Source organism: Zingiber officinale, chromosome 6B (genome assembly GCF_018446385.1).
Source record: "Zingiber officinale cultivar Zhangliang chromosome 6B, Zo_v1.1, whole genome shotgun sequence".
NCBI lineage: Eukaryota > Viridiplantae > Streptophyta > Magnoliopsida > Zingiberales > Zingiberaceae > Zingiber > Zingiber officinale.
In genome coordinates this window covers 71,965,418-71,991,771 of record NC_055996.1, presented here as the reverse complement: position 1 = coordinate 71,991,771, position 26,354 = coordinate 71,965,418, and the positions used below count along the sequence as shown (strand labels likewise).

General features: G+C 37.8%; 3 protein-coding genes across 5 annotated transcripts; 1 reads left to right on the top strand and 2 right to left on the bottom strand.

Annotated features, from left to right (window-relative positions):
• Window positions 1-359: 359 nt before the first annotated feature.
• Window positions 360-3,977, top strand: LOC121992666. 2 transcript variants are annotated; one of them, XM_042547170.1, is made up of 6 exons: window positions 360-490; window positions 609-742; window positions 865-2,444; window positions 2,545-2,943; window positions 3,049-3,278; window positions 3,527-3,977. In XM_042547170.1, exons 2-6 carry the CDS (start codon window positions 627-629, stop codon window positions 3,776-3,778), a joined length of 2,577 nt encoding a protein of 858 aa, XP_042403104.1. In that variant the 5' UTR covers window positions 360-490; window positions 609-626; the 3' UTR covers window positions 3,779-3,977. The 2 variants fall into 2 exon arrangements, with proteins under 2 accessions (XP_042403104.1, XP_042403105.1); XM_042547171.1 differs by lacking the exon at window positions 360-490 and having other exon boundaries at window positions 497-742.
• A 112-nt stretch (window positions 3,978-4,089) lies between these two features.
• LOC121992664 (putative UPF0481 protein At3g02645) lies at window positions 4,090-7,629 on the bottom strand. The gene is made up of 2 exons (XM_042547167.1): window positions 7,495-7,629; window positions 4,090-7,416 (listed from the first exon to the last, which is right to left on the bottom strand). The coding sequence occupies exon 2, from the start codon at window positions 6,124-6,126 to the stop codon at window positions 4,354-4,356; it is 1,773 nt and encodes a 590-aa protein (XP_042403101.1). The 5' UTR covers window positions 6,127-7,416; window positions 7,495-7,629; the 3' UTR covers window positions 4,090-4,353.
• Window positions 7,617-15,587, bottom strand: LOC121992665 (HVA22-like protein a). Of its 2 annotated transcripts, XM_042547168.1 has the most exons (6): window positions 15,453-15,587; window positions 13,472-13,498; window positions 13,260-13,382; window positions 9,320-9,563; window positions 7,936-8,092; window positions 7,617-7,859 (listed from the first exon to the last, which is right to left on the bottom strand). In XM_042547168.1, exons 1-5 carry the CDS (start codon window positions 15,506-15,508, stop codon window positions 7,961-7,963), a joined length of 582 nt encoding a protein of 193 aa, XP_042403102.1. In that variant the 5' UTR covers window positions 15,509-15,587; the 3' UTR covers window positions 7,617-7,859; window positions 7,936-7,960. The 2 variants fall into 2 exon arrangements, with proteins under 2 accessions (XP_042403102.1, XP_042403103.1); XM_042547169.1 differs by lacking the exon at window positions 13,472-13,498 and having other exon boundaries at window positions 15,453-15,583.
• Window positions 15,588-26,354: the final 10,767 nt, after the last annotated feature.

Below are 26,354 nucleotides of genomic sequence, written 5' to 3'. Positions count from 1 at the left end.
ATTTTTTTTTCAAAAAAAAAAAAGAAGCAAACTTAGAGTTATTTTTTTATATTTTCTAATATTAAACACTAAATCTTAAATTCCAAAAAAGAAATTAAAAAAATTAACATAAACAAAAAGTGGATCCAACGCCTTAATAACCCTTCTAAAATCGATCTCACGAATATAGAAAAAGATAAATTTAAATACACGGAAAATAAATTTCACGTGATTTGGCCTCGTCGAACACAACGGACGCATTCCATACTTTTCTGAGAAAAGAATCCTGATAATCGGATGACTCACTGTATCTCTGTCTTTGCCGCTAATCGTGCCGGTGGCTTATCATACGTCGCCGTCGAAGATTTCTTTAAATTTTCAATGAAAACGCGCAAATTAAAAGTCTCAGCCTTGACCAGGAAAATAAAGGCGCAATGTGAAAATAAGAATAATAATGCGAACCGACGGGACAGATTCCTGAAGAAAAATTTTCCAAGGCCGCGATTTGGCTGTCAGTTTTCCATAGGGATCGGATCGCAAACTTTTATTTTTGTCTTTCTTCATTAAATTTTCTTTTTCCTCCTTCTTCTCTGTTTCATTCTAATTGGGATTCAGCTTGGGTTGCACAGAGCTGCTGAATCGAAGCCATGGAATTCCAGAAGGTATCCAACAAGGCCATGGAAATCTTCGCTGATTTCTTCTGGTTCATCTTCACCAGTTCCTTGATTTGGGCGATCAGTTTCGCAGCCATGCATTTCTTGAGGTAAAGACGTGACGTGAAGTTTCTGCTACTTGCGGTTTAATTTTCTAGCTTTCTTGGATGCAAATTCTTTACTCTTTTTTTTTTTTTGTTCCTTCTTTCTTTCTTTCCTGCTCTGTCTTCAGACCTAAGAAAGGAAGTGATTCTCAGAGTGCAATTGATTTGAGGAGGAAGGACGATGAGGCTAACAACGAAGAGGAAGAAGAGCCACCGACGCTTTGTTTCAAGTTTCAGTATCAGTTTTCTGATCAACAACAGCAGCTGATCAAGCAGCAAGCGGTTGACGGCGAGCCAACGCCGCCGCCGCCGCCGTCTCCCAACGCTAGGATTCACAACTACAGCTTCTTGTCCGGGAAAGATTTCACCGGGTTCGTCGAACAGCCGCCGGCGCCAAAAACTTATCGAGTTTTTCAGGATTCTTGTCGAGATCCTCCTGACCATGCTTCCTTTAGCTCTTTATCATTGAAAGGCTTCCCGCGGCGGCGACGAAGTTCAACAGACCGGCGGCAGGGACAAATCGACGCCGCCGGCGAGAAGTTTCCGGCCGACAAATCGACAAAGTCAGATTCTTTGAGAAGAACTAGTTCGGTTTCACCAAAATACTTTCGCCGACGGAGTTCGAGTGTTAAGGCAGACAATTTTGCAGACGAAGTTGATCATGGAGATATCTATATTCATCCCAAGTTTTCGGGCTTCAATTCGGAAGCTGAATCCATTTCTGATGCTGATTCAGTGAAGGCTGAGAGCTTTGTGTCTTCGAAAGCTTCCCGAAAACCGTATGCTAGCAATCGAGCAAATTTATCAGTTGAATTTGGAAGAGTTTATCGAGGAAGGTTTATGTTCAATGAGTTTGCAGGATTGGATTCGGACACCGAAAGCTTTAGTGCAAGTGATGGTTATTCTGTCAAGGAGTTGATTGTGGATTCAGATAGCAATGGCCTTGTCTCCGATACCGACTCCTCCGATGACCATGAACACAAAGCAAATTCAGCTAGATACAGTGGGAAATTTTTGGAAGCTATTAAAAGAGTTGAAAAACTACAATCACAGCTTACTCATAGCTATGATGCAGAATCTGTTGCCCCGAATGAGGAGTTCTCCAAGCAAACCATGTCGAAAGAGAATGAACCCGATGGAAAACTTGTTTGTGATGAGAAGGTTATGAATCAAGGCCCTGATGAATCAAAAGGAGTTCTGAAATGTGAAGAATCGACGCCACCAAATTTGAATGACAATGGTGAAGTGAATCAAAACACTCGAAAAGGATACGATGATACTAGTAGCACCGGTGACACGGTTTCTGAAGCGTCGAGCGGATTTGATCTCTCCCCTCATCCTCTTTTGGAGACAATTTCAAGAACAGATGAAGAATTGGATGGACTAGAGAAAGAACTAAAGAAGGAAAAGGAAGTGCCATTAGTTGATGAATTGGATGATGATGAGTATGATGAGTTGGAGTCCCTTTGGGAACATGAGGATCTTATAGAGCAGCTCAAAATAGAACTGAAAAGGGTGAGGGCTGCGGGCCTGCCTTCGATCTCAGAGGAATCGGTTGCCCCGAAAATAGTTGAGGATCTGAAACCATGGAAGATTGGCAAAATTCAGCAAGAAGATCCTATAGAAGAGCTCCATAAGTTCCACAAAATTTATCGGGAGAGGATGTGGAAGCTCGACATCTTGAACTATCAGAAGATGAACACAATAGGTCAGTCCAATATGTCAAACATTTGAACACTTTTTTTTCCCTCTTTTTTTTTTGAATCAAAAACAACATATTCGATAATGATAACGATAACTTCTCCCAGGATTTCTCAACCTCAAGGATCATGTTCATTCAAAGGGGCCTCAAAAGTCGGTCATTCCGGCCATCAAATCCGTCCTCCTGCAGAATCTATGGTCCTGTAATTTTCAAATGGATGTAGATCCATCTGACAAATTGATCAAGGAGGTGAAGAATGATTTGGAGCTTGTTGTTGTGGCACAAACATGCCTTTCATGGGAGTTCTTGCGTTGGCAGTATGAGAAGTCTAGAGAGTTACCGGAATTCGACCATCAGTACAATCATGTAGCCGATGAATTCCAACAATTCCAAGCGTTGCTGCAGAGGTTCATAGAGGATGAGCCTTTCCAAGGACCGAGACTACCAAATTATCTCAAGAGTCGATCTCTTGTTAAGAATCTCCTCCAAGTTCCGGTCATAAGAGGTAGGTAAATACAAGATGTTCATGTTGGTGTTTGATTCCATTCGGTCGCAAAATGAATCGAGGATATCGCTCACCGGGACTGATTTTCGACTTATTTTGCTGCAGAGGATACCATGAAGGAGAAGATGGAGGATGAAAGCAAGGGGAATTTCATTGTTACAATCGAAACCCTTGAAGACATAATGGAGGAGTCCATTAGGATCTTTTGGGAATTTGTGAAGGCAGACAAGGATGAAACTCCAGGGTTTCTGAAGATGTTAATTGGATCTCATGCTGAACTTGAAGACCTTGCAGACTCCAAGCTCATGTCAGAGATCCAAATCAAGTTGGAAAAGGTAGTCTATCAATCTTCTTTATGTTAGAACAAAGAACATGATTACCCTTTTTACAAAAATCATCACATATAAAATTCTAGACATTTCACATTTAATCATTAAAAATTAATCAACAAATATGTGGAAATGTACCTGAATCAACAAATTGAGTGAAGCAATTCAAGCTTTCTTTCTATTTACCAAATCTGCAGACTTCTGATCTCCCCTTGATCCTATTTTTTAACTGTTCCATGTGTTCTGTGACTCAGAAAGAAAAGAGACTGAAAGACATTTTACGAACCGGGAATTGCCTTGTGAAGAAGTTCAAGAAGCCTAAAGAAGACAGATCGAATCAAGATCTCTTCTTCTCTCAAGTCGACTTGAAGCTGGTCGCAAGAGTGCTACGGATGTCGAAAATTACAACTCATCAGCTGGTGTGGTGTGATGCAAAGTTGAGCAACATCTGGTTTGTGGAAGCAAAAGTTTATAGGGAGCCTTCATTTTTGCTCTTCCCCTGCTGAGTTTGTCAATTTTGTTGTTGTAGTACATATAAATCTATACATGTAAATTTAGTAGAAATTAGGCCTACACAAAAATGAATGTATGTATAAACAGGATTAATGGTGAATCATTTTACATGGTTGATTCATCCACAGAATTTTAAAGGTGGAGAAGTTGAATTCTTAGAATAAAATCATAGTCAGATATACTTTGTTTTGAGACTCAACTTAGGCCCAAGCTCGTGTTTAATATGACTTTATAATGAATTGTTAGTTTATGCTAACATTCTTTTGTGGTTCCTCTTTGCTGATTGTGAGCGAATCCTCCTTTAAGCATATCATTCAGTACATATACAAAAATCAAATCAAGAGGTTTTTGAAACATTGACAACAACAAATACACGTTTTTTTTCTCTCGTAGGAAAAACAATAAACAATAAAACATCTGTAATTTGGAAGAAGGAAAAGAGGTGCAGATATATGGATAGATATACACACAGCTCAATAACCCTAAACCCCAAAATAATTAATGCCAAGAAATATGCTCGATCACTACGATCTCATGAAGTAATTACTTACTGTTTTAACGATATATCTCAATGTTTCTGGACGTCGACGACCCCAAACCAACGGGAGCAAGTGTAGACCGAACAGAATGCTTGCAGAGCTGTGAGGAGGAGCAGGAGAATGGCGGCCACGAACGTCAAGAACTGCCATGAACCGAACACGTACTTCTTCATGAACTTTCCCGTCTTCACTCTCCACCTGCTGTTGTGGTACTTGTTCACGTCCTCGATGAGTTTGTCCATGAACGGCACCCTCGTCAGCCTCACCGAACGGCTCATCCCGTTCCACAGCGACGCCACCTGTCCGTCGCTCTTCATCCGGTTCGCCACCACCCTCTGTTCCCGGAGCAGCCGCACGTCCTCCTCGGTGTCGATGATGCCGTTCATCAGCTCGGTGTACCTGGTGAACACCAGCGGCCCCATCGCCGCCGACGCCTCGTACGCCACCAGATTCCGCAGGATGACCTCGGTGTTCACGTCCAAGCAGACGGCGGGGAGGTAGAACGTCGCCGTGTTCGTGTTGAACGCGATGGTCGACAAGTCGCCGGTGGTGGGAGAGAACTTCACGCCGGAGCTGACCAGATCCGTCACGGAGGGGATCATGATCTCCTCCACCAGAGGCGGCTTGTTACTGTTGCTGGAGCTGCTTCCGTTGATTAATGCTTGAGGGATCTGATCCCTATCTTGTCCTTGCAGCGCGGAACTGCAAAAGGACTCAAACGGTTGCTTCAGGATGGAGAAGCCAGGAAGGCTGGTGAGGATCTTCCACGGAACCAGCGCCACCAACTTGACCGGCCTTGAGGTCACGACGCCTCGGACGAACTGAATCGGGGCTACAGTGAGCCCTGATCCGATGCCCACCACGGCGTGGTACAGTTGTTTCATGTAGCCGCCATCGGAGCTGCCCCCTTTTCGCGGTTGCCCTTTCGACGGCGGCGGCGTCTCGTCGTTGACTTCCTCGATCTCGTTTTCTTCGGATTGGTCGTCGGACTGCGGGACAATGACGTAGTAGAGAAGTTCCAGCAAGTGGGAGTGCTGCTTGAGGTCGATGCCGCAGGGGAAGATATCCAACAGCTTGAAGGGGGAGAGCTCCTTGAGCAAACCGCCGAGCATCTTGGCCAGCGTCTCGTCGGATGCCTCGGCGGACGGCGACTGCGACTCCAAGATGTTCCGCAGGAGGAAGAGGGGGATCTGGTTCTCCAGCATCATGATGTCGCGAAGAATGACGTTGTGGGCGGACTTCCTCCCCGTGTAGTCCACCAAATGCGACATCCTCGACGACAGTCGCCTCAAAGCTTGACCACCACCGTCCTCCACAGCGGCGTAGACTTGGAGGAACTCGAGCAAGAACGAGGCGTCCACCGCCATCATCCACGCCAAGGTCTCGCCGCTGAGATCGAGATACCGGTGGTAGTGGGCGCGGATCTTGTGCTCGAGCTTGGTGAATTGCTGGACGAGGTGGTGGAGCTTGATGGTGTGGAACTGCTTCTTGGTGCGCCGGACGGCAGCGAGCTTGTAGCGCTCCATCTCGTACAGTTCGGGTCGCCAGTGGTGGTAGGGGCCGAGGGCGATGAGCTGGGGGATGTATGCCTCCGGCTTCGTCACCTGCAGGCTCTTGGGGACGTTGAACACCGACACCGGGATGCCGACGTCGTCGCTGTCGTCGACGTCCTCCAGCGAGTGCCGAATCTGGATCACCCACCGGAGTTCGTCGAACACAGGATTGTTGACGTGGTGAGAGTTTGGACTCGGACTGGAATTCTGCTGCTGCTGCTGCTGCTGCTGGCCATTGATAGACGCCATACTAGAGCTCGATCTGTAGACCAATTCGCTCGCACCTATACGAGACACATGATGCAGCTCATGATCCCTTATAATCTCCTACACACACAATAATGAGGCCCGATGGAGCTAGGGATTGAGCGCTGTGATTCAGTTTTCTCTTGGACCAGCGACAGACTTTACAACCCTCATTGATTTTTTTTTTTTCAAATTTTAATTGGCAGGTATCCTAAATTGGAAAGGATCCATCAACCCAACATTTGTAGATCGGCCATCCATTAAAAAAATATATATTCAATAATTCACCAAAATTAAGACTCTAATACTCCGATACTTAGATAATTGAAGAGGCACTGCACCATCTGCCCGGGGACTCATTGACTCTTTAATTATAGAATAATGAATTGTTAGTGGTCAGCAATGATGTTGGATGGACATCGTGATCCACGTGTAGATATTATTGCAACTTATATCTAAAAATTGTTACAATTAGAGGATATGGTCTCACAATTCAATAATTAACCAAAAAACAAGGGGCAAAAAAAGGTTGAGCGGTCAACCTTTTAAAAAGCAAAATGATTGGATAGCTACGGTGAAAAGTATATTGTCGGACCTGGACCCAGTTGGACGGGAAAAAAACAAATCAGAATTAACCTCACACTATCACAGGACAAAAACATGGCAAATTTGAACTACATAATGACATTAAATCTAGTATATGAAATGCTACCACCCAAACTAGAAAAATGGAACGCTGGAAACACACAGCAAATAAAAAAAATCTAAAGTAGCTGGTCACACCAATCGAAACTGCAAATTGCTCAAGTCGTCTTCCTTTTTTTTTTTTTTTAAATAAATAAATTAATCTATTAACTTTTTGAATGACTAATGGCAGATAAATTCCAGTAACTTGTAATAGTTTATGCTCCTGATGTTAAGCCTCAGGACCAACAAAAGACAAATACGCAAGATACATAGGTCGCTTCTTGATTATGATACACTGATCTAAAATTTTCTTCACATAAAACATAAGACCTGTTTCTTATATTCAATGTTCTAACATAAGCATGAGAAGAGCAAACTGATGCTTCCAAGAGAAACGGTGTATTGTATACACAACCTTCATCTTCATCAATCAGAAACATTCATATATAAAATAAAGGATAACTGATGTATTACCCATAAAGCCAAAGCATAGACTAACAGCCACAATACCTGTCACCGTGTAATGAATGCTGTAGTGTTCTTGGAAAACTAAGGCAGACTCAATGTCACCATTCTGAAATGCATGACCACATGACCTACATGACCCTGATGTAGAGAAATGGCTAAACCTGTTTGAAAATGAATGTAACCTAAACGCAGGCTAGAAGATGAGCCTTAATGTACCTCCTGATAAAGTAAGTCTATTTCCTTGTGCCACCATGAACGTACATTTTTGCAGAGTTCAGGATGTGGAATGTTCAATAATTTAGCATACCAAAAACATATAGGAAAGTAAGTTAGACAAGTAGACATAATATAGGAATTAGTTTCATAATAGAACTGCAAAAGCAGCGATCCGCATTAAAATTCAAATAACAGCAAGCATTTACCAAGAGGTACAATAAGAAACTTTGACAACCACAAAGGGTGGAAAAAAAGGTGATTTGAACTGGAGAATGCTACAAAGAGGATCTCTGCACTAAAGCCTGATAACTGCACTGCAATTCAAGTTTAATCCAGTGGCCTTGTCCCCAGAACATGTAAAGAAACTGTTTGAGGCGAGAATCATATATTATAACCAAACATATACTTTTTTTAATTAATATATAAAATATGCAGTCAAACCTTCACGAGATGAGACGATTTTGTTTCAGTATCTATGACCATCATCAAATATTGTCGAGTCCTCTCCCCATGGATTATACTCTTTTTCTGCATAAGATTGTTGCTGAGCGTGCACCTCCTCTAAAATTGTCCGACGAGTTTTAGGCTCCCTTTGGTACTGCAAACAACAGTTCCAAGTCATTAGTAACTTGGAGCTGCTGACGAAAAATTCAATATATTGTTAAGTAAAACATATAGATCATGTTTTTCAAATGAAAATCACATTGTTCGGACAAATATTAGACATCATCACTGAACCCCAAAGGAACCAGAAGGTGAAAATATGATGAAATTGCATCCTCCATTCTTCAAGTTTATCTGTGCAGAAAGTAAGATGGGAAATTGTTTCTGCTATCAAATGAGAGCATTTGTAGAAATGTCATCAAAGCATGTGGCAAAAGGCGATTCGCTCGCCCCCAACGCCCCCGCCAACCCGTCCCTAGGCCAACACGGAGGAGGTAAATCACAGATAACTATTAGCCATTAGTATGGCCAAGGCATGGGGATAAGCATGCTCGGACACGCCGAGTTTCGAGAAATGCCATCAAAGCATACAACATACAGAGAGAGAGAGAGAGAGAGAATGGAAAATTTACCAAAAGCCATTAGAAACCAGAGGAAATAGTTGGAGAAATTTCATAACAAAAATGGGGCATATGAATGATGTACTAAACCTACTGATGCTGATGTTAGGATGCAAAAGCATAGAGCACATGTATAAAGGCTATCACTTAGTACAGATAATCATATTGTGCTGGTTAGTAAAGTAATACAGGTGAAATCAATTCAAGAATAACAAAAGCACAAGGTATAGACATGGTTTAAAATTTTGAACTATATCGGAGTTTTGGTTTATGACCGGAATGATACAGTTTCGGTACCATATCATTCCATGCCGATATGGTTTCAATATTTTTTAAATATAAAAATGTGGGATTGCAGCATGTCTGCAGGGGCGTGTGGTCGCCGGGGGCACCGAAATCCGGCCCCGTAAAGATCGACGCGGGATCGCAACAGCCTCCATGACCCCACGGAGGTCGTCGTGGGATCGTGGCAGTTTCTGCAGCCTGCGGTGCCGGTACCGATGCCAGACAGCACAGCCGAATGGCAAATTTCGTATGTTTTCGCCCGACACGATACAAAATTTTAAACCATGGGTATAGATTTGCTTAACAATTGAAATACAACATACATCACTCCCCAGGATCTATCCTACTGCAAACACTACAACCAAAATCTCATTATATGATGAACAGCTCCACAAGATTATAGATGTGAGTAAGCTCTGGCATGTCCAGTAAAACATATGAGGAAGGACTATAACAATGTTATAGTATGAGCTTACCTTGCTGATTAGAGTCTCAAATGCTTTTGGTCCATTCTCTTCAATATATTTCTTTGCTGCTGATAATATATCTTCTGGTTTACGAATTATGTCCTCCTTTCTTGGTATATACCAGATGTTTACTGTCTGCCGATTGACTAATAATGGCCTCACAAAATGTTGATAAACATATGCAGCACCATTAAAGTAGGGCAAGACCAACCAGCAGCTAAAGAACAGTTTTGCATACGACCAAATGGGGAACCTACACCAGACAGTATGCATTGAAGAAATTTGAATAAGAAATTTGAATATTACAACTGTTACATGAATAGAGTTCAATAGAAGGACAACTGGGAAGATACATATAGCTGATCCTAAATAATTATGACTAGCATGATTACCTTGTAAAGGTTAGTCAACAAAAGAACAGAGAAAACAAGCTGCATTTCCTCTAGAAACCCACATAATTTGTGCAAAAACAATATCGTGACCAAAGCTCCCATCATATTTATTTTTTTGTTAAAGACAATTAGTTGGGTTTATTGTTGCTAGTATTAAATATCAACCAATCTCGAAGAGCAATGGGACCAGGAAAGTAATATAAGCACTTTCCCAAAATGCACTCTTCGTACCCACCCCTAACTGTTTGTTTCCCAAAATGTCATTCTAGACTATTTTTCCCTGTAATACTCCTGGTTTTCTCTCAAAAAGGTAGCAGAAGCTAATTTCCAAATCGCAACAAGATTTAGAGTAAAAATAATAATTTTAGACACCTGAAATCTTAAAATGTACAACTTGGGGTGTTCCAAAGCTAAATATTGGATAAATTCATAATTTTCACAGTATAAGTTATTTACAAATCAACTTCCATTGTAGAAATTGTCACAGAATGGGTAAAGGTGCACAAGTAAAGATAGGATAAAAAAATATCAATTTTTGACACTCGAAATGTCTAAGATGTTAAATTTGAAGTGTCTCAAAGATAAACATGGGATAAATTTATGATTTTCATAACACGAATTGTCTTGCAAATCAACTTGCATTGTAATGATATAGAAAGTGCTGCAAGCTAATTTGACAATCAGCTTAGGACAAAATTTGGAGTCAAAAATTAAATTTCTCAACATCTTAGAGCAAGATTTAGAGTCAGAAAGTATATTTCTCAATACCTGGAAGTCTAAAATGTTCATCTTGAGACATCTCAGAGTTCAAAATGAGATCAATTTGTGTTTTTTAGAGTGAAAGCTGATTTACAAATTAGATAACAACACCTTTTGGAGGGGAAATAAGGGGTATTGTGGGGAAAATAGATCTGAGGCACCTTTTGGGAAAGAGTAATTATAGGGGCACGTTTTGTGAAAAATAATCAATCAATATTAACAGATTAGGCAATTTGCACTTTCAGTAATTCAAATGTTACTACTAGAATTCTATCCAAGCAGCATGCAATCGGATTACCATAAGATGGATATGGGGCATGAGGACAACTATGCAGAAATATGCATGAGCATAAATGTATAAACAGAACCAACAGGGGTAACAACGTGACTATTAGTGTGACCCAATAGAGAAAAACGGCTTTGGAATGGAGACAAAACAAGATAACAATCCAATCAGGAGAACCACACTGCTCTCTTCTCACCCCTCCTAGTGAGGATGATCAACTTAAGGAAGAGAAAGATGCAGACAATTTATAACCACAGCGATAAGTAAATGCATACCGAATACCATGGACTTGTGAAGGGACACAGTTGATCATGTGAACCAGTTCATCAAGGTTGTTTGAGATAAAAGATGTGGAATAAAAACCATGTTTATTCTGTCAGAAGCATACAGAATCAGTAGGCTGTCAATAAGGAAGTACAAACATCTATTCTGAATACATAACATATTGAGGTGTGCCATCTAAAATTCACTCTCACAAGCCCAGTCTCTCTCTCTTCGTCTTGTTCTTGCACTAATTTATACTTCCGCACCATAGGGAAGCACAAGGGACCAAGGTTTAAAATCTCGACCTATGCCGAAGTTTAGATCCAGACCGGAACGATACGATTTCGGTATCGTATCGTGTCGTGCCAATACGGTTTCAGTATTTTTTTATTTATTTACCGTTGCGCCAAGGCTCCCCTTTAGTATTTTTTATTTATATATAGTAATTATTAGATAAATATGTTTATGATGTATAATTTAAAAATAAGTTATATATTGATTTTATAAAAATTCTCAACTATTGGACAACTTAATACGGTTAGAAAAAATAACTAAATATAATTTTCTTTTAAAAAAATTAATTTATCAATAACTTGAATCAAAAGTGATACATCATAATATGTTACCTTACTAATACCAAAAACAGTGGCATAAATCAGATGGAAGCATTGGTTCTTGCAACATTCTACTTAGGTCAACTCTATAATTCTCCAAGGCCAAGATTAAATAATCATCCCATGACATGCAATATTGATATTGATTTCTCCACATGTCCATCAACTTGTCTCGATTTATCACTATAGGTTGCACAACTTAAATAGTAAAACAGTAAAAATAATAATAATAATAATATCAAAATATAAATCTAATTTATTTTTTAAAAAATTAGATTTTTTTAGAATTTTTAAATAAAATTTAAAATAGTAAAAATAATTTTCCGAATATTAATTAATCAAATTTATTTAAATTTTAATTTTAAATATATTTTTTATATTTTATTGGAATAATTTAATTAGGATTTATAAAAACCTCTTCAAAATATCACGCATAAGTTGGGAATTGTTTGAATAAATTAAACCACTTTTAATTTTCTTTCGTCGTTTTCACCAAACAGAAATGCGAGCACCTTGCAGACGCACAGCGCCGAAGGCGTCTCGCGACGCCAAAGACGCTCAGTGATGCCTCCGAAGGCTCCAAAGGCCTCCGGTGACACTTCCGACGACGCCAGAGGCTTCCTGCGACGCCTCCGATGCTGCCTGCAACGCCACAATGGAGAGGGATTAGAGGCACCTTCAGGATGCTTGGTCCCGCAACACTTCCAGCGGCGCTGGAGGAGTCCCGTGACATCTCCGACGCCTCCATCGCCTCCGATACGCCACCTCCGCTTGTTTAGGTCAAATTCTGATTCCTCCACCGTCGTCGCTACTTATTCTTCGGCGCTCGCGATGCCAAAGACGCTCAGTGATGCCTCCAAAGGCCTCCGGTGACACTTCCGACAACGCCAGAGGCTTCCTGCGACGCCTTCGATGCTGCCTGCAACGCCACAATGGAGAGGGATTAGAGGCACCTTCAGGATGCTTGGTCCCGCAACACTTCCAGCGGCGCTGGAGGAGTCCCGTGACATCTCCGACGCCTCCGTTGCCTCCGATACGCCACCTCCGCTTGTTTAGGTCAAATTCTGCCTCCTCCACCGTCGTCGCTACTTATTCCTTCTGTTGTCTGTCACATGACACACAAAATTATCCTGTTTCCTGTGCCAGTTTCGCTCCGGTGGCGGAACGATAAAATCCATTGCGGCATGGAACGGTAATTTAATCGTTGCAAGGGGCATAGGATAAGGTTGACTGATCCTCCCAACCCTTCAAAAGATTCCTTCCTAAGTTCTCTCAGAACACAACACTGTTCGGTTTGATCCCAAGTCAAGCACCTGATCTTTCTTTTACCGATTCATCATACTTCTATTAAGATATACACACACACTATCGGTTATCTTTTGCATGTCTATATAGTCTAGACTACTCAATAAACATGTTGTAGGCTGGACGATTAAATATTAACACAATATGTAACTATATGGGCACATATGAGCACATTTGATGCAGTTAATAATTGCACAATGGTAAGTGGCAAGATTTACCACTTAAAACAGAGGATAGTGAGATGTAATAATTCTGTAGAAGAAGTGGACAAGCAAAAGCAGGGAGTTATGAGTAGTATAAACTGAGCAGGGAAAAAGAATATAACTCACCATTCTATAAGCCTTGCAAAAGTAAGTTCAAACAGTGTAATGAATGAGTACAACACCCAATAAGTGAGCCACTGTTGGTCATCAGTAGATGATTTGGTTTCTATTGCTTTGATGGATGCATACCTGTCAAGATTAAGCAGATGAATGTTCAAATGAATGAGCAAAAAGAAAGATAAGAGAAAACTGTGTATCAGGTTATAGTTTCCACTTACAATGGATACACAAGAGTAACCACTGGCCTGAAAACCATAATTAGAAAAAGAATTTAAATTTAACAATTAGAAATAATGCATTAACTACAAATGTCAAGAAAAAGAATAATAGTGCTCCAATCAAGAATAAAGAAGTTAACATTTAAGATTTTGACCTTTAGATACTAATTGATAATGCTTCTCAGTTGAAAAAGTCTTAACTAGAACTTATTTAAATAAACAGGGTAGGAAAAAAAAACATGGGTAGACGTTACATCCCATACTGATTACACTTCATAGAGAGTTCAGCATTTAGAATCATAAAAGTTCAGCTATTTTTTTTCAAGATAGACCACAAATTGCAGAGTTACAACAACAGCAAAGAATTTCTCTTTAAATCATTAGAAAAACTGTTTTTAAAAAATCCCTGAAGTATCACTATTCATAAAGCAAGGATACAGACAAGGGGCATGGAAGGGAAGTGAGACATCTATTCTAAGAAGCTAATTTAGATAATACACAGACACAAAAGATTCCATGTTAGGCTTCACTTGCAAAATCTAAGCAGCCAAACAATTAGCATGCAGGTGCTAAACAGGAAACAGAATAGAAGGGAAAAAAAATCATATTCAAAATAAACAACTCCTAACTAAAATAATTCTTGTTTAACTTTTGTTGTTGTCATCCTTCTTGTATTGATGTCAGATAATATAGTTTAATGTGTTCATATTAATGATGTACATTAAAATTTAGTTCAAATTATAGATATCAAATAGAGTTTTAAAAATATTTTAGATAAATTGTAGGATCTCAATCCTAAAAACTTTGCTCTTAGGTATATAGGATCATATAAGAAGTTTGTTAGAGGAAAAATAAAGATGTGTGGATAGTGACTGTAAGAAATATTATAATAGCCAATTGTTTGATAGGTTGCATTAATATATCATTCATGCATTATAATAATGTAGGAGATAAGAGTGTCTAGTACCCAAATATATACATGTTCACTCTCAGGCTCAGTCCATGTGGCATCACCCCATGCCTTAACCACCGCACCACCCCGAGGGGACTTTTTCAGGCTCAGTCCAGATTTGTTGACAGGAGGCTCAAAAAAAATTATTATGGTTAGGTTAGAAGAAAAGAATTAATGGATTAGAAACTATCTAATAACTTAATACCATTAATTTCTAATGATATTAAGAAATTATTAATGTTGTGTTTCCTCGAGGAGGAGGAAATAGGGGAGAAAGTAGAAAGCTGGAAAAAAAAAGAATAAAATTATATTATTTCCATATTCTCACGTCCACTCATCTTTGTTCTTTAATGGAACAAAAAGGAAATAACACACACGTTTACTTGTGTTAGATTTATTAAAGGATCAAACTTTTCTCCCTTAACTTCTGCTTGATTTGGGCAGATATAAAATGAAAGATATGGATAAAACTAAATTCCTTCCCCTCCAATTCGTGCCTTCCAATAAAACAAGAGAAGCTGACAATATTATTTATTTATTTATTGTTTCCTTTCCTCTCCTACTCAGTTAAAGCAAGTAATCAAGAAGAACTTGAGGACACGAGATCACGATCAAGTTTCACGTCACCATAAAAGATTATTATAATTTGTTAATTAAAAGTTATACATCAAACAAGAATAAAGGCAATATCATAAACAGTTAGGTCAAAGAAGTATATAATTTCCTAGCAACAAGCGAGTAACAAAAGAAACAGGAAAGTTCCAAAGTAACAAGGAATTGGGCAACATTAATTTCCCGGCTTTAAGACGATAGACAGATTACTAGCAGATGTCAATAGACACAGTCTCCCCGATGATGGAAGAAAAATTCAATTGCGGAAAATCTAAGGCATTGCGACGATGGAGATCCCTGAAATGTACAATACTACGAGGAGTCGAAATGCATTTAGACGATGTTTACGGCAGAACATGGACGAATCGGTCGTATTCCAACAGAAGTGCTACGAACATGGTGAGTACAGATGCTTACCCAGCAAGAACATCGAAGTTTTTTGCGACTACCTTGAGGAAAGATCCCGATCCCATTCTCTTCTGCTACGCGGTGCGGTGGCTTCTTCGCTCTAACCTACCTACTCTTTCCCCGAGGAGGGTCGATGATGATAAATAAAAGAGTTGCCGGAAGAGTGTGGAATGATGCCGTTCCGCATAGAGAAGATTCTACGACCTACAGATCGTCCGTCCGTCACCGCCGGATATCGTCGGTCTAGATCGTCTAGCTGGGATCGAATAAGGTTGGGTTGACCGGATCTTGACCAAGGGGTTTCGGATCTTACTATTTCTTTGTGTTGTGCGACTTTGCCAGTTGAAAAATAACCCAATAATTTTAACGTCCAAGTTTGATTCGCTTATTTATCCCTGGACCATAGGTATGTAAAAACCTGTGATGGTTTTTCTTAATCATATAAATATTTAGATATATATATATATATTAATAATTGATATTTTGTCATGGGATTCCAACTAATATCTTAGTCATAAACTCCAATGGATCAGTATTCTAGGTCACTTTAATGATTTTGTTGGTAGTCCAACAATGAAAGGACAAGATCATAGTTATATTTGTTTATATGATCGACACAAAACGATCATTAGACAGTCCCCCTTTGTTATTTTTGGGGTATACAAGATATTCAGTAATTTTGTGATCTACTTGTGAATATATTTCAAAGTTGGAATTCAACATCTCAAACCTTTATATTTTCAGACACATTTTCTAATATTGAAAGTTCAAAGTACATAATAAAAAACTAATCAATTTAAATTTTCAGATGTCCAGTAGCTTTCACTAGAAGAGATATATCTCTATTATTGGTATTTCAAATAGAGGTGCTTTTGCTCCTATGAACTCAACTAATGTATTGAGTGACCTCTTTCTTACTCATTTCTCTAATAAAAAGAAAGTTACTAGATCAATAATTGAGAAGTTGCTGAAATTCTATTCTTATATAGTTGAAGTAGATCATGATATTCTAGTATTTTATAAATTATACATTTTGTATATATTTGTTTGTGTTTTATTTTCGTCTAGCACATATAAGGTTCAATTAGGTCTTATAGATATTGTAGATGATTTTAAAAATCTAGGTAGATTCAATTGGGTTGAAGCAATTCATCAATTTATTGCTCTCTAATTACCTACCATCAAGGATCTTTTTTGCATTAAGGCTGACATCTCATACGACTACTTCAGTTCCATACCTCAAGAGATTTGTTGATCTTTTAGCTGTAAGTTTGTTTTAAATGGTAAATATAATTTTTTTTATATGGGCATTATTATGTATGTAAGATTATGTCTAATGTTGTAGGCATGATTTTTGGAGTATGTCACAATTAAAAAATCATATAATACCGAAGGTGTGCGAATAAATAAGTAGAGGTCTACTCTTTCCTATATTAGTAAGGTGAGTGCTTTATTGAAGCAAGTATCACTTGACCAGGTAAATATCTAAGACTATCACCTAATTTCATTTTGTAATTGTTAAATAATTATTTCTAATTTGATAGGTTATTAGTGAACTAGTCCCTACCCCTTATGAAAAAAATATTGCTAAAAAAATCTCCCTCAGTTCGATGTTACTCCACATCCATTAGAGGCATTACCGGTACATGATATAAAAGGCAGTTGCCCAACTAACAATAAAAGCCCTAAATGTATTATTCATTATAACTGAATCAAGGAGATAACAATGGAGAACAATCACCTAAATGAAAGGGTGAAAAAATTACTTAGAATAATAGAAAATTAGGATATCTTGGCTGAATCAAGTGACCTTGTAGTGGATCCTCATCCTGAACCTATTGCTTCTAGACTAGGACTAGGAGAGGTTGTGATTGGAGTCACTATGATTACAAGGATACTCTTATTGATAGTCCTACGTGGTTAAAGTTGATGCCTTTGAAGAAGTGTAAGCCTTCGGAGAACATCATAATATCTACAGCTCGTATTGACAAAGGAAAAGAAAAAAATGATATGGATGATAGAGACGAAGAGGGAGAGTTTATATTAATCTCAGAACTAAAATCTGAAGAAGATGCCAAGAAAGAGGTTGAAAGAATTGACATATTTAACAAAATGAGAATGAAAGTCATTGTAGTAAGTCTGCATGTACACATCATTTAGTTATAGTTCTTTGATTTCAATCACTAATTACATTTTTTTTATTTGTGGTAGTACTTGATGAAATAATTTAAACCTCTCAAGAAGAAAAAATAAGATGAAGATATGACCTACTTGTTAAATGCATTGGAAAAAAATAAAGTATGTTAATTTCAACCCCTTATTATATAGTTTTTTTAATTCTGTGATAAATATAAAAATTCATAGGTTATAATATTCATTTACCTAATTAAAAGTAAATGATTTTCTTTTCAGGCCTACTATATAACATGTTTGGGATGAATCACCCTTTTGTTTAACTACGACTTCCTTATTCACGGATGTAAATGCTAATGTGTTTATAAGAGGGGAGTTAATTGATACATATTGTTTGATTCTATATAGGGGGTCTCCTCATCTAGTACGTCATACAATAACTCTATATATTTTTTAACTAGTTTCACTATAAGGAATTTAATTTATCAGATAATATATAATAGTTAAATATGTTAAATTAATTGGTTGCTTATATATATCTCTTTATACAATTATAGTCAACATTGAAATATCTATGGAAGACTGCCATGACACAAATCAAAAAAACTGATATGGTAGAGGGAGATGTTAAGTATCTTTTTATACCTATTACAGTAGATGATGCACAATTTAACTTGTTGTCTATGGACACAAAAACTATGACTTTGAATCTTTACAACTCTCTTGCACATACTTGTAAATCATCATCAAATTTTGAAGTATTGGTAAGAAAACAATAATCTTGTTTATGATACTATTGCAGTATAAATTATAGTTGATATTAGTTTTTGCTTTTTATTCTTATAGGTATCTCAAATAAAAGATTTTTCTGGTGAGCAACTTGCTTATTCATCCTGGTTTAGATTATCCCCATCCCTTTGCTAAATGGGTCGGTGTCACGGTCGATTGTCCACAACAAAAAGCCAAGTTAATATAAAAGTCAGTGTGAATATATAAATTTATCTTAAATTTGAAATACTAAATTGCTTATGTTATTTACACTAATGACTGTAGCGTCTTTGTGATGCAATATATCAGATGTCTACTATATGATCTGAAGATGAAATTCAAACAAATAAACATGAAAAGATTTAGAATAGATGTATCAGTATCAATAATGAGAGACAAGTTCTCAATATTTTCGGTCTAATTATATATTGTGTAATAACTTGACTACTTGGGTAGGGATTATAAAGTTAATATTGTATACTTTTGTTACTTGTATATCTAGTTTTGTAAAATATAGAAGAGCTGTAGTTTCATCAGTATTGTGCTATTTCTATATTGTATTTGTAATAATATTAGTAAAGGTGGCCTCATTCCAATTTTAATGAAATAGTTGTTATATAGTTTATTTTTTTAACATAGTGGTATTGGTTTTCTAAGACCAGTGTCACGTCGGAGTTGGTTTTCCAAGAACAATGCACTCTATAGCTGGTTTTAGAAAAATAACGCTAAGGTCTATGCCACTTGGTACACGACAATAAATTCAGGTTGGAAACTTAGAAGCAGGTTTGGAGGCCATAAATAGATTTTATACACTCTCCCATTCCTATTAATACCAAGAATTCAAAAATCCAAGACATTTAGGTCAATCAATGAGTTTCATTCAAAATCCATTGATGGCCCTAGACAGGTCAAATCAGATCCATTCCAAGTTGTAAGGGTTCATATGACTCACACAAGTTAGAATATGTACTCAATTACTATTTAACTATCTTCCCAATGATGGTCCAAACAAGTTTAAGCTTTATTAACATAGTGGTGCTAGTTTTATAAGTACAGCACCACGACATAATTGGTTTTGCAAAGAACAATGCCATGCCATAGATAATTTTAGGAAAATAGCGCCATGGTCGGGTGCCACTTGACACACGACCATAAATTTAAGTTGGAGACTCAGAACTAGGTTTAGAGGGCATAAATAGATTCTGCACACTCTTCCCTTCATATCAATACCAGGATTTCAAAAATCTAAGGCTTCTAGGTCAATCAATGGGTCTCGATTAAAATCTATTAATAGCCCTAGAGGGGTTGGATCAGACCCATTCCAAGTTGTAAGGGTTCATACGACTCACACAAGTAAGAATATGCCCTCAATTATTGTTTAACTATCTTCCCAATGATGGTCCAAATGGGCTGAAGCTTTATTAATATAGTGCTGTTGATTTTACAAGTATAGCAGACCACGGCGTAGCTGGTTTTTCAAAGAACGACACCACACAATAGTTGGTTTTAGGAAAATAGTGTCATGGTCACATGTAACTTGGCACGCAATCATAAATTTAGATTAGAGATTTAGAACCAGGTTTGGAGGGCATAAATAGATTCTACACACTCTCTCCTTCCTATTAATATCGGGATTTTAAAAATTCAAGGCCTCTAAATCAATCAATGAGTTTCGATCAAAATCCATTAATGACTCGAGAAGGGTCAGATTGGACCCATTCCAAGTTGTAAGGGTTCATACGGCTCATACAAGTCAGAAATGCCCTCAATTATTGTTTAACTATCTTTTCAATGATGGTCCAAACGGGTTGAAACTTTGTTAACATAGTGATGCTGATTTTACAAGTACAACACCATGGTGTAGCTGGTTTTTCAAAGAATAGCGCCATGTTGTAATTGGTTTTGGAAAAAATAGTGCCATGGTCGCGTGCAACTTGGTACGTGACCATAAATTTTGCTTAAAGACTCAGAATCATGTTTGGAGGACATAAATAGATTTTGCACACTCTCTCCTTCCTATCCATATCAGGATTTCAAAAATCCAAGGTCTTTAGGTCAATCAATGAATTTCGATCAAACCCCATTAATGGTCCTAGAGGGGTTGGATTGGACATTCCAAGTTGTAAGGGTTCATACAATTCACACCAGTCAGAATATGCCCTCAATTACTGTTTAACTATCTTACCAATGATAGTCAAAACGGGTTGAAGCTTTGATAACATAGTGGTGTTGGTTTTACAAGTATAACGTCACAACATAGCTAGTTTTTCAAAGAACAGTGTCATGCCGTAGCTGGTTTTGGAAAAATAGTGTCATGGTTGTGTGCCACTTGACACACGACCATAAATTCAAATTGGAGACTCAGAACCAGGTTTGGAGGATGTAAATAGATTTTACACACTCTCCCCTTCCTACAAATACCAAGATTTTAAAAATTTAAGGCCTCTAGGTCAATCAATGGACTTCGACCAAAATCTATTGATGACCCTAGAGGTGTCAGATTGGACATTCCAAGTTGTAAGAGTTTATATGACTCACACAAGTTAGAACCAGACTTGATAACCTCTTGCTATGACTTCTCAAATTCATCAAGTGTTGTAGAATTTGCAATGACATTCTGTATACTTTGATAGTAGTTTTAAAGAGTCAAAGGACTTAATTTATCTAGAAATTTGTTAAGTATGTGCCAAAAACAAAATCTATGCACTATCTGAGGGAAAATATGGGCAATGACTTTCATCATAGCAGGATCCTGATCCTGATCCTGATGATCATGTTTAGTGCACGTTTTGGCATAGCTTCTATTAACTTGTTAAGCAACCAAATAAAAGACTATGTTTTCTCATCACTTAGAAACCTGCGACAAAAAATAATTGTCTGATGATGATTATTCACTCCTACAAATAGTATAAAAATCAACCCATATTTATTGGTGTTATATATTGTATCAAATATGACTACACACCAAATACACTTTATGTCCTTCTTGATACATAATTCGCCCAACAATACCTACAAAATTTGTTATTTGAATCAGTATCGTAATCAAAGACAAAACTTGAATTCTTCTCTTTCTTAAAGGCAAATAACTCAATTATTATTTTAGCAGCGATATCCTTTTGTTCATCCCTTAACTATTTCTCAAAATTTCTAATATCTCTTCTATGCAACCTACATACTCAAGGCCTCTATACTCTATATCCAATAATCATACTTGTTGACAGGTTGACATATTAGCCTCTAAAAATTGTTAATGATTTCTTTATTGCCAAAATACTATGATGTGAGCATAGTAAATGTACCTCTGTAGGAGATGAGAGTGGATAATTATGACTTTCAATAAAGTTAGTGATAACCTAATTAGGTCCAGTTTGTTCCTTCACCAATGAAATCTTTGACTTACATCCAGTTCTAACTTTACCATGTGCTCTTGTCTTTTTTATTTTATCACCTTGTATCTGCATATTCTGTTGACCATATGTATGTTTTTCTTTAAAGCATACAAATTTTTTCTAGGATACTTCATTAGTTTTCTTTTTTTTTTTGCTATTGCTTATTCTTGCGCTAAATATGACTTCTCATGCATATTGATTATAGAATGAAAATACCTCTTCTAGTGATGAAAATTTCATCCCAATTTTGATTTTCGATCATCATCAACTTAGGGAATGTATAGCTTGTTGGTACAGTTGGCACCAATAATCAAATCTAAGTTTTGATGAATGATAAATGGATTAAAATTAGATTTTTTGTGATCTAACATTTTTATCAAGTGTGCAAGATTTGACAGGTCTGACACCAGGCTAAAATCCAGCTAGGTCTGAAGGACCTGATAGTTGGTGTTGAAGTCTAGATATGTCAAGGAGTGATCCGATATCTAGTTGGAAGTATGGCTGAGTCTGTAGAACTTGACAGTTGACCAAAGTCCAGTTGAGTCTGCGGACCTAACAACTCACAGGAAGACTTGGTAGACCGTAAGAGAGTCAAGCGATTCTGCGTGGTAAGGTAAGTCACTTGAGGAGAGTGTTCCACTGAGGATGAGTCCCAATTAGGGACTTTAGGCGTAGGTCCAGTTTAGATCTATTTTGGAAACCTATACTGAGACCTTGACTAGATCCTGATCTTGGACAAAAATAATCTAATTAATAAACTCTTATTTTATTATTGTCCTAACATCGTTTTGTAGACACACTTTATTTTTACTGTTGACATATTTTGTAAGATAAAAGGAGCAAAAATAGCCTTGGATGAACAGTGTCTGAGACATCTCTAAGGTGCTCTAAGGTACCTTGGATAATAGCTTGGAGGTGCCCTAACAAGATGGAGGCACTCTCAAGAAAATAAGTCTACGGATAAGGCTTCGTGGTGCGGAGGCGCCCCGAGGTACATTGGAGGCGTCTAGGAGTGCTTGGAGGTGCCCTAGCACAGATAAAAATCACAGTAAATAAAGGTTATCCTGACCGAGGTTTTGAGATCACTTTTGCACCTGGAGGCACCTCGGACGAGGATGAGAGATGCCCTCAATAGCCTATAAAAGGAAGGTTCTTCCAAGCTTTTAATATAACTCATATACAACTCCTATAAGCGAACTTTCAAGCTTTCGGCTGCTTCGACTTCGTTCTCTTGCTGTGTTGCGATGCTATTGTGCTCGACTACTACTGAGAAGACATTCAACACTGAGCTCGATCCAATTTTCTTCAAAGTGTTGGTAACGAAAGTTTTAATTAAAATACTTAATTACTGCATAAAGGAAAGTGTAGGTTGTTGTATTTATCCTTGTTTTCCTATTGTGCTCGATTCCCTCTTCTGACGGTTCTGGAAGATAATTTTTACTGGATTTCCCGTCGATGCGATCGGAGGGATCGTGAGTCTTGAAGTAGGAGTCGTCGAAGGCTCCGAACTAAGTAACTCCTCATATACTTGCGTTTTTTACAGTTTCTGCTTTATCATATTTCATTGTGTACTCACTTTTAAAAACTGAAAAAGATAAGTTTTTTAAAACCATGTGATTCACCCTTCCTCTTACGTGCGTAACGATCCCACATAGATGAGTATCACATTAATTTTCTTCCATTAATGTAGAATGTTTGATTTAGATAATTGAGCAATAGTACATATATAGGGGAGCACAACCAATAGATCAGTTATTAAATAGATACAAGTCGAACTTAAATGCTATTTGGAAGTTTCTTAAGCAATGATTTTCTTGCTTTAGATGTATAGTATTTGACTATTTTTTAAAAAATTTTAAAATCCAACACCAACATGCTGCTGGTCTTTGAAAACCAACACCAACATTGGTGCTGGGTTTCAAAGAATAGTAGCACGTTGGTGTTGGAATTGAAAGAACAACAACACGTTGGTGCTGGTATTGAAAAAATAACAGTAAGTTTGTGCTAGTATTGAAATAACAATAGCAACTTGGTGGTGGCATTGAAACAACAACAACAAGTTGGTGATGGTATTGAAAGAACAATGCCACGTTGGTGCTAGTATTAAAAGAACAGCGCCACGTTGGTGCTGATATTTAAAGAATAATACCACGTAGTTGATTTTCTTTCAAAAACCACCACCATCATGTTGCTGATCTTTCAATACTAGCACTAATGTACTGTTGCTCGATTTTAAAAGAAACCCAGCACAAAACCACCACATTAGTGTTAATTTTAAAAGAAAACCAACACACCATTGAACGACGTCACTTTCAAAACCAGCATTTTGAAGATAAACAACATACAGGTGATGCTGGTTATTCAAAATGGCACATTTTGGCTCTTAATAAACTCTCGTGGAATGCACCATTAAGAAATACAAGTAGAAAAAGAAGAGGAGGGAGATAAGCAGTGCAGGTTGGACAAAAACCCTAACTGACTCCACGCGAGAAGGTATACTAAAGAAGATGACTTGGGTCTAAGGTCTGACATGGGGGAAGAGAGAAGTAGGATGAGAGGGGAAGAGAGTTTAGGGTTTTGGTTTTGAAAACCAGCGAGAGGAAACAAAGGGAAGGGAAGAGAGAGAGGTAAAATATGCCTGCGCATTTTAGAAAGAAGGAGAAAATGCTGGATTTTTGTCTATGTCAGCTTGCCACATTGCATGTCGCACATAATCACTCATATAAGGGTGTGCAGGATAACGAATATATATATAGGGGTTTAATACCTTGTACACCCTTACCTTGCATACTCTTGAGCGCTCGGACATGTGAGGGGCGTCTAGGAGTGTGCAGGGGTAAGGGTGTGTAGGCTAAAAGAATTATATATGGGTTTGATACCCTGCACATCCTTATCCTGCACAATCATGGGTGATTAAGTGTAAATTCAGACTCTCAAAAGTCCGTCCAGGCGCCTCGATTGGTAAAAGTGAATCGGGGCATCTAGATTTGTACTTAGTCACCCATAAATGCGCAGAGTAAGGGTGTGTTGGATAAATTTCCTCTCTCTATATATATAGTATTTTGATATTCTAAGTCTAGGCATCTCTTTACATGGGAGGCGTGTGTGTGTATAAACTGCGCTTCGTGTGCGACCATGCGAGAAATCAAATGTAGGCTATCTGACGCGACCAAAACCTAATTTTTTCATCTCTTTATCATCTGTATGTAACAACTTTTCTCTCTTTCCTTTTAAATTAAAATAAACAATTCATTTCTCTCTTCTATAATTGCATGCAACAATTATTATGGTGCTAATTTTTAAAGGTGATGTAACTATCACAACCTTGTAGCAGCTACTACACAATAACTGCTACACGTTGTAACAACTACTGTGTAATAGCTACTACAACGTGTAGCAGTTATTGTGTAGCTACTGAGTTGTAGCAGCTACTATACTATTATAGTAGGTACTGCACAGTTGTAGTAGCTATATACTACTGTAATGTTATAGCAGCTATAACACTATTGTAACAGCTAATATATCATTGTAGAAGCTACTATACAGTTGTAGTAGCTACTTTATAGTTATAGCAGTTACTTCACACTTGTGGCAACTACTACATAATAACTGCTCAAACGTTGTAGCAGCTACTGTATAGTTATAGCAGGTACTGCATAGTTGTAGTAGCCACTGCATAGTTGCAACAACTACTTCACCATTATAGCAGCTACTTCACTGTTGTAGCAGCTATTGCACTATGTAGCAACTACTTTACTGTTGTCGCAACTACTTCACAGTTGTAGCAGCTATTGCACAGTTTTAGTAGCTACTTTACTTTGTAGCAGCTACTACAAAATAACTATTATAATATTATAGCAACTACTATATAATATATGCGACAACGTTGTAGCATTAGTATCACAGTGATTGTTACATGTAATAATAGGAGAGAAAAGATAGAATTTTATTTTAAGAGGAAAGAGAAAAGTTGTTGTATGCAGAAGAGAAAATGATTAAAAAAATTAGGTTTTGGCGACGTCAGATAACCCACGTTGGATTTCACTCATGGTCATGTACGAAGCGTCGCCTAGCATATTATTTCTCTCTATATATATACACCTTGCACACTCTTGCCTTACATACTCCTGGGCAACCTTCACAGGTCTGGGTGTCCGGATGTTCGCCCTATTCACTTTTGAGATTTGGGGTGCCCGAGCGAACATCCTGATCTGTGAGAGTTGGCCAAGAGTGTGCAGGGTAAGGATGTGCAGAGTGTATATATATATATATATATATATATATATATATAGGGAAGGATTTGATATCTTCTCCGACTCGTCATTTGTGATGTGCATTCGTGATTGAGTAGTCGGGGTGTTTGAAAATGATCTAGACACTCCAAACACATTCACTTTGAGGGTGCATTCACTTTGGCATAGGATATCACTTATTCTATATATTTGACATGCTCACTTATATGTGAGCATCCCATGAACCCTTAATATACTAATTTGGTATGCTTTGCACTCATTTGTAATTCCGTGTTATTTTTTTTTAAATGGAAGATTTGGAGCTTTGGATTTAAAATTTAATATTTTAAATAAAAAATAAAATAAAATAATAATAATATTAGATG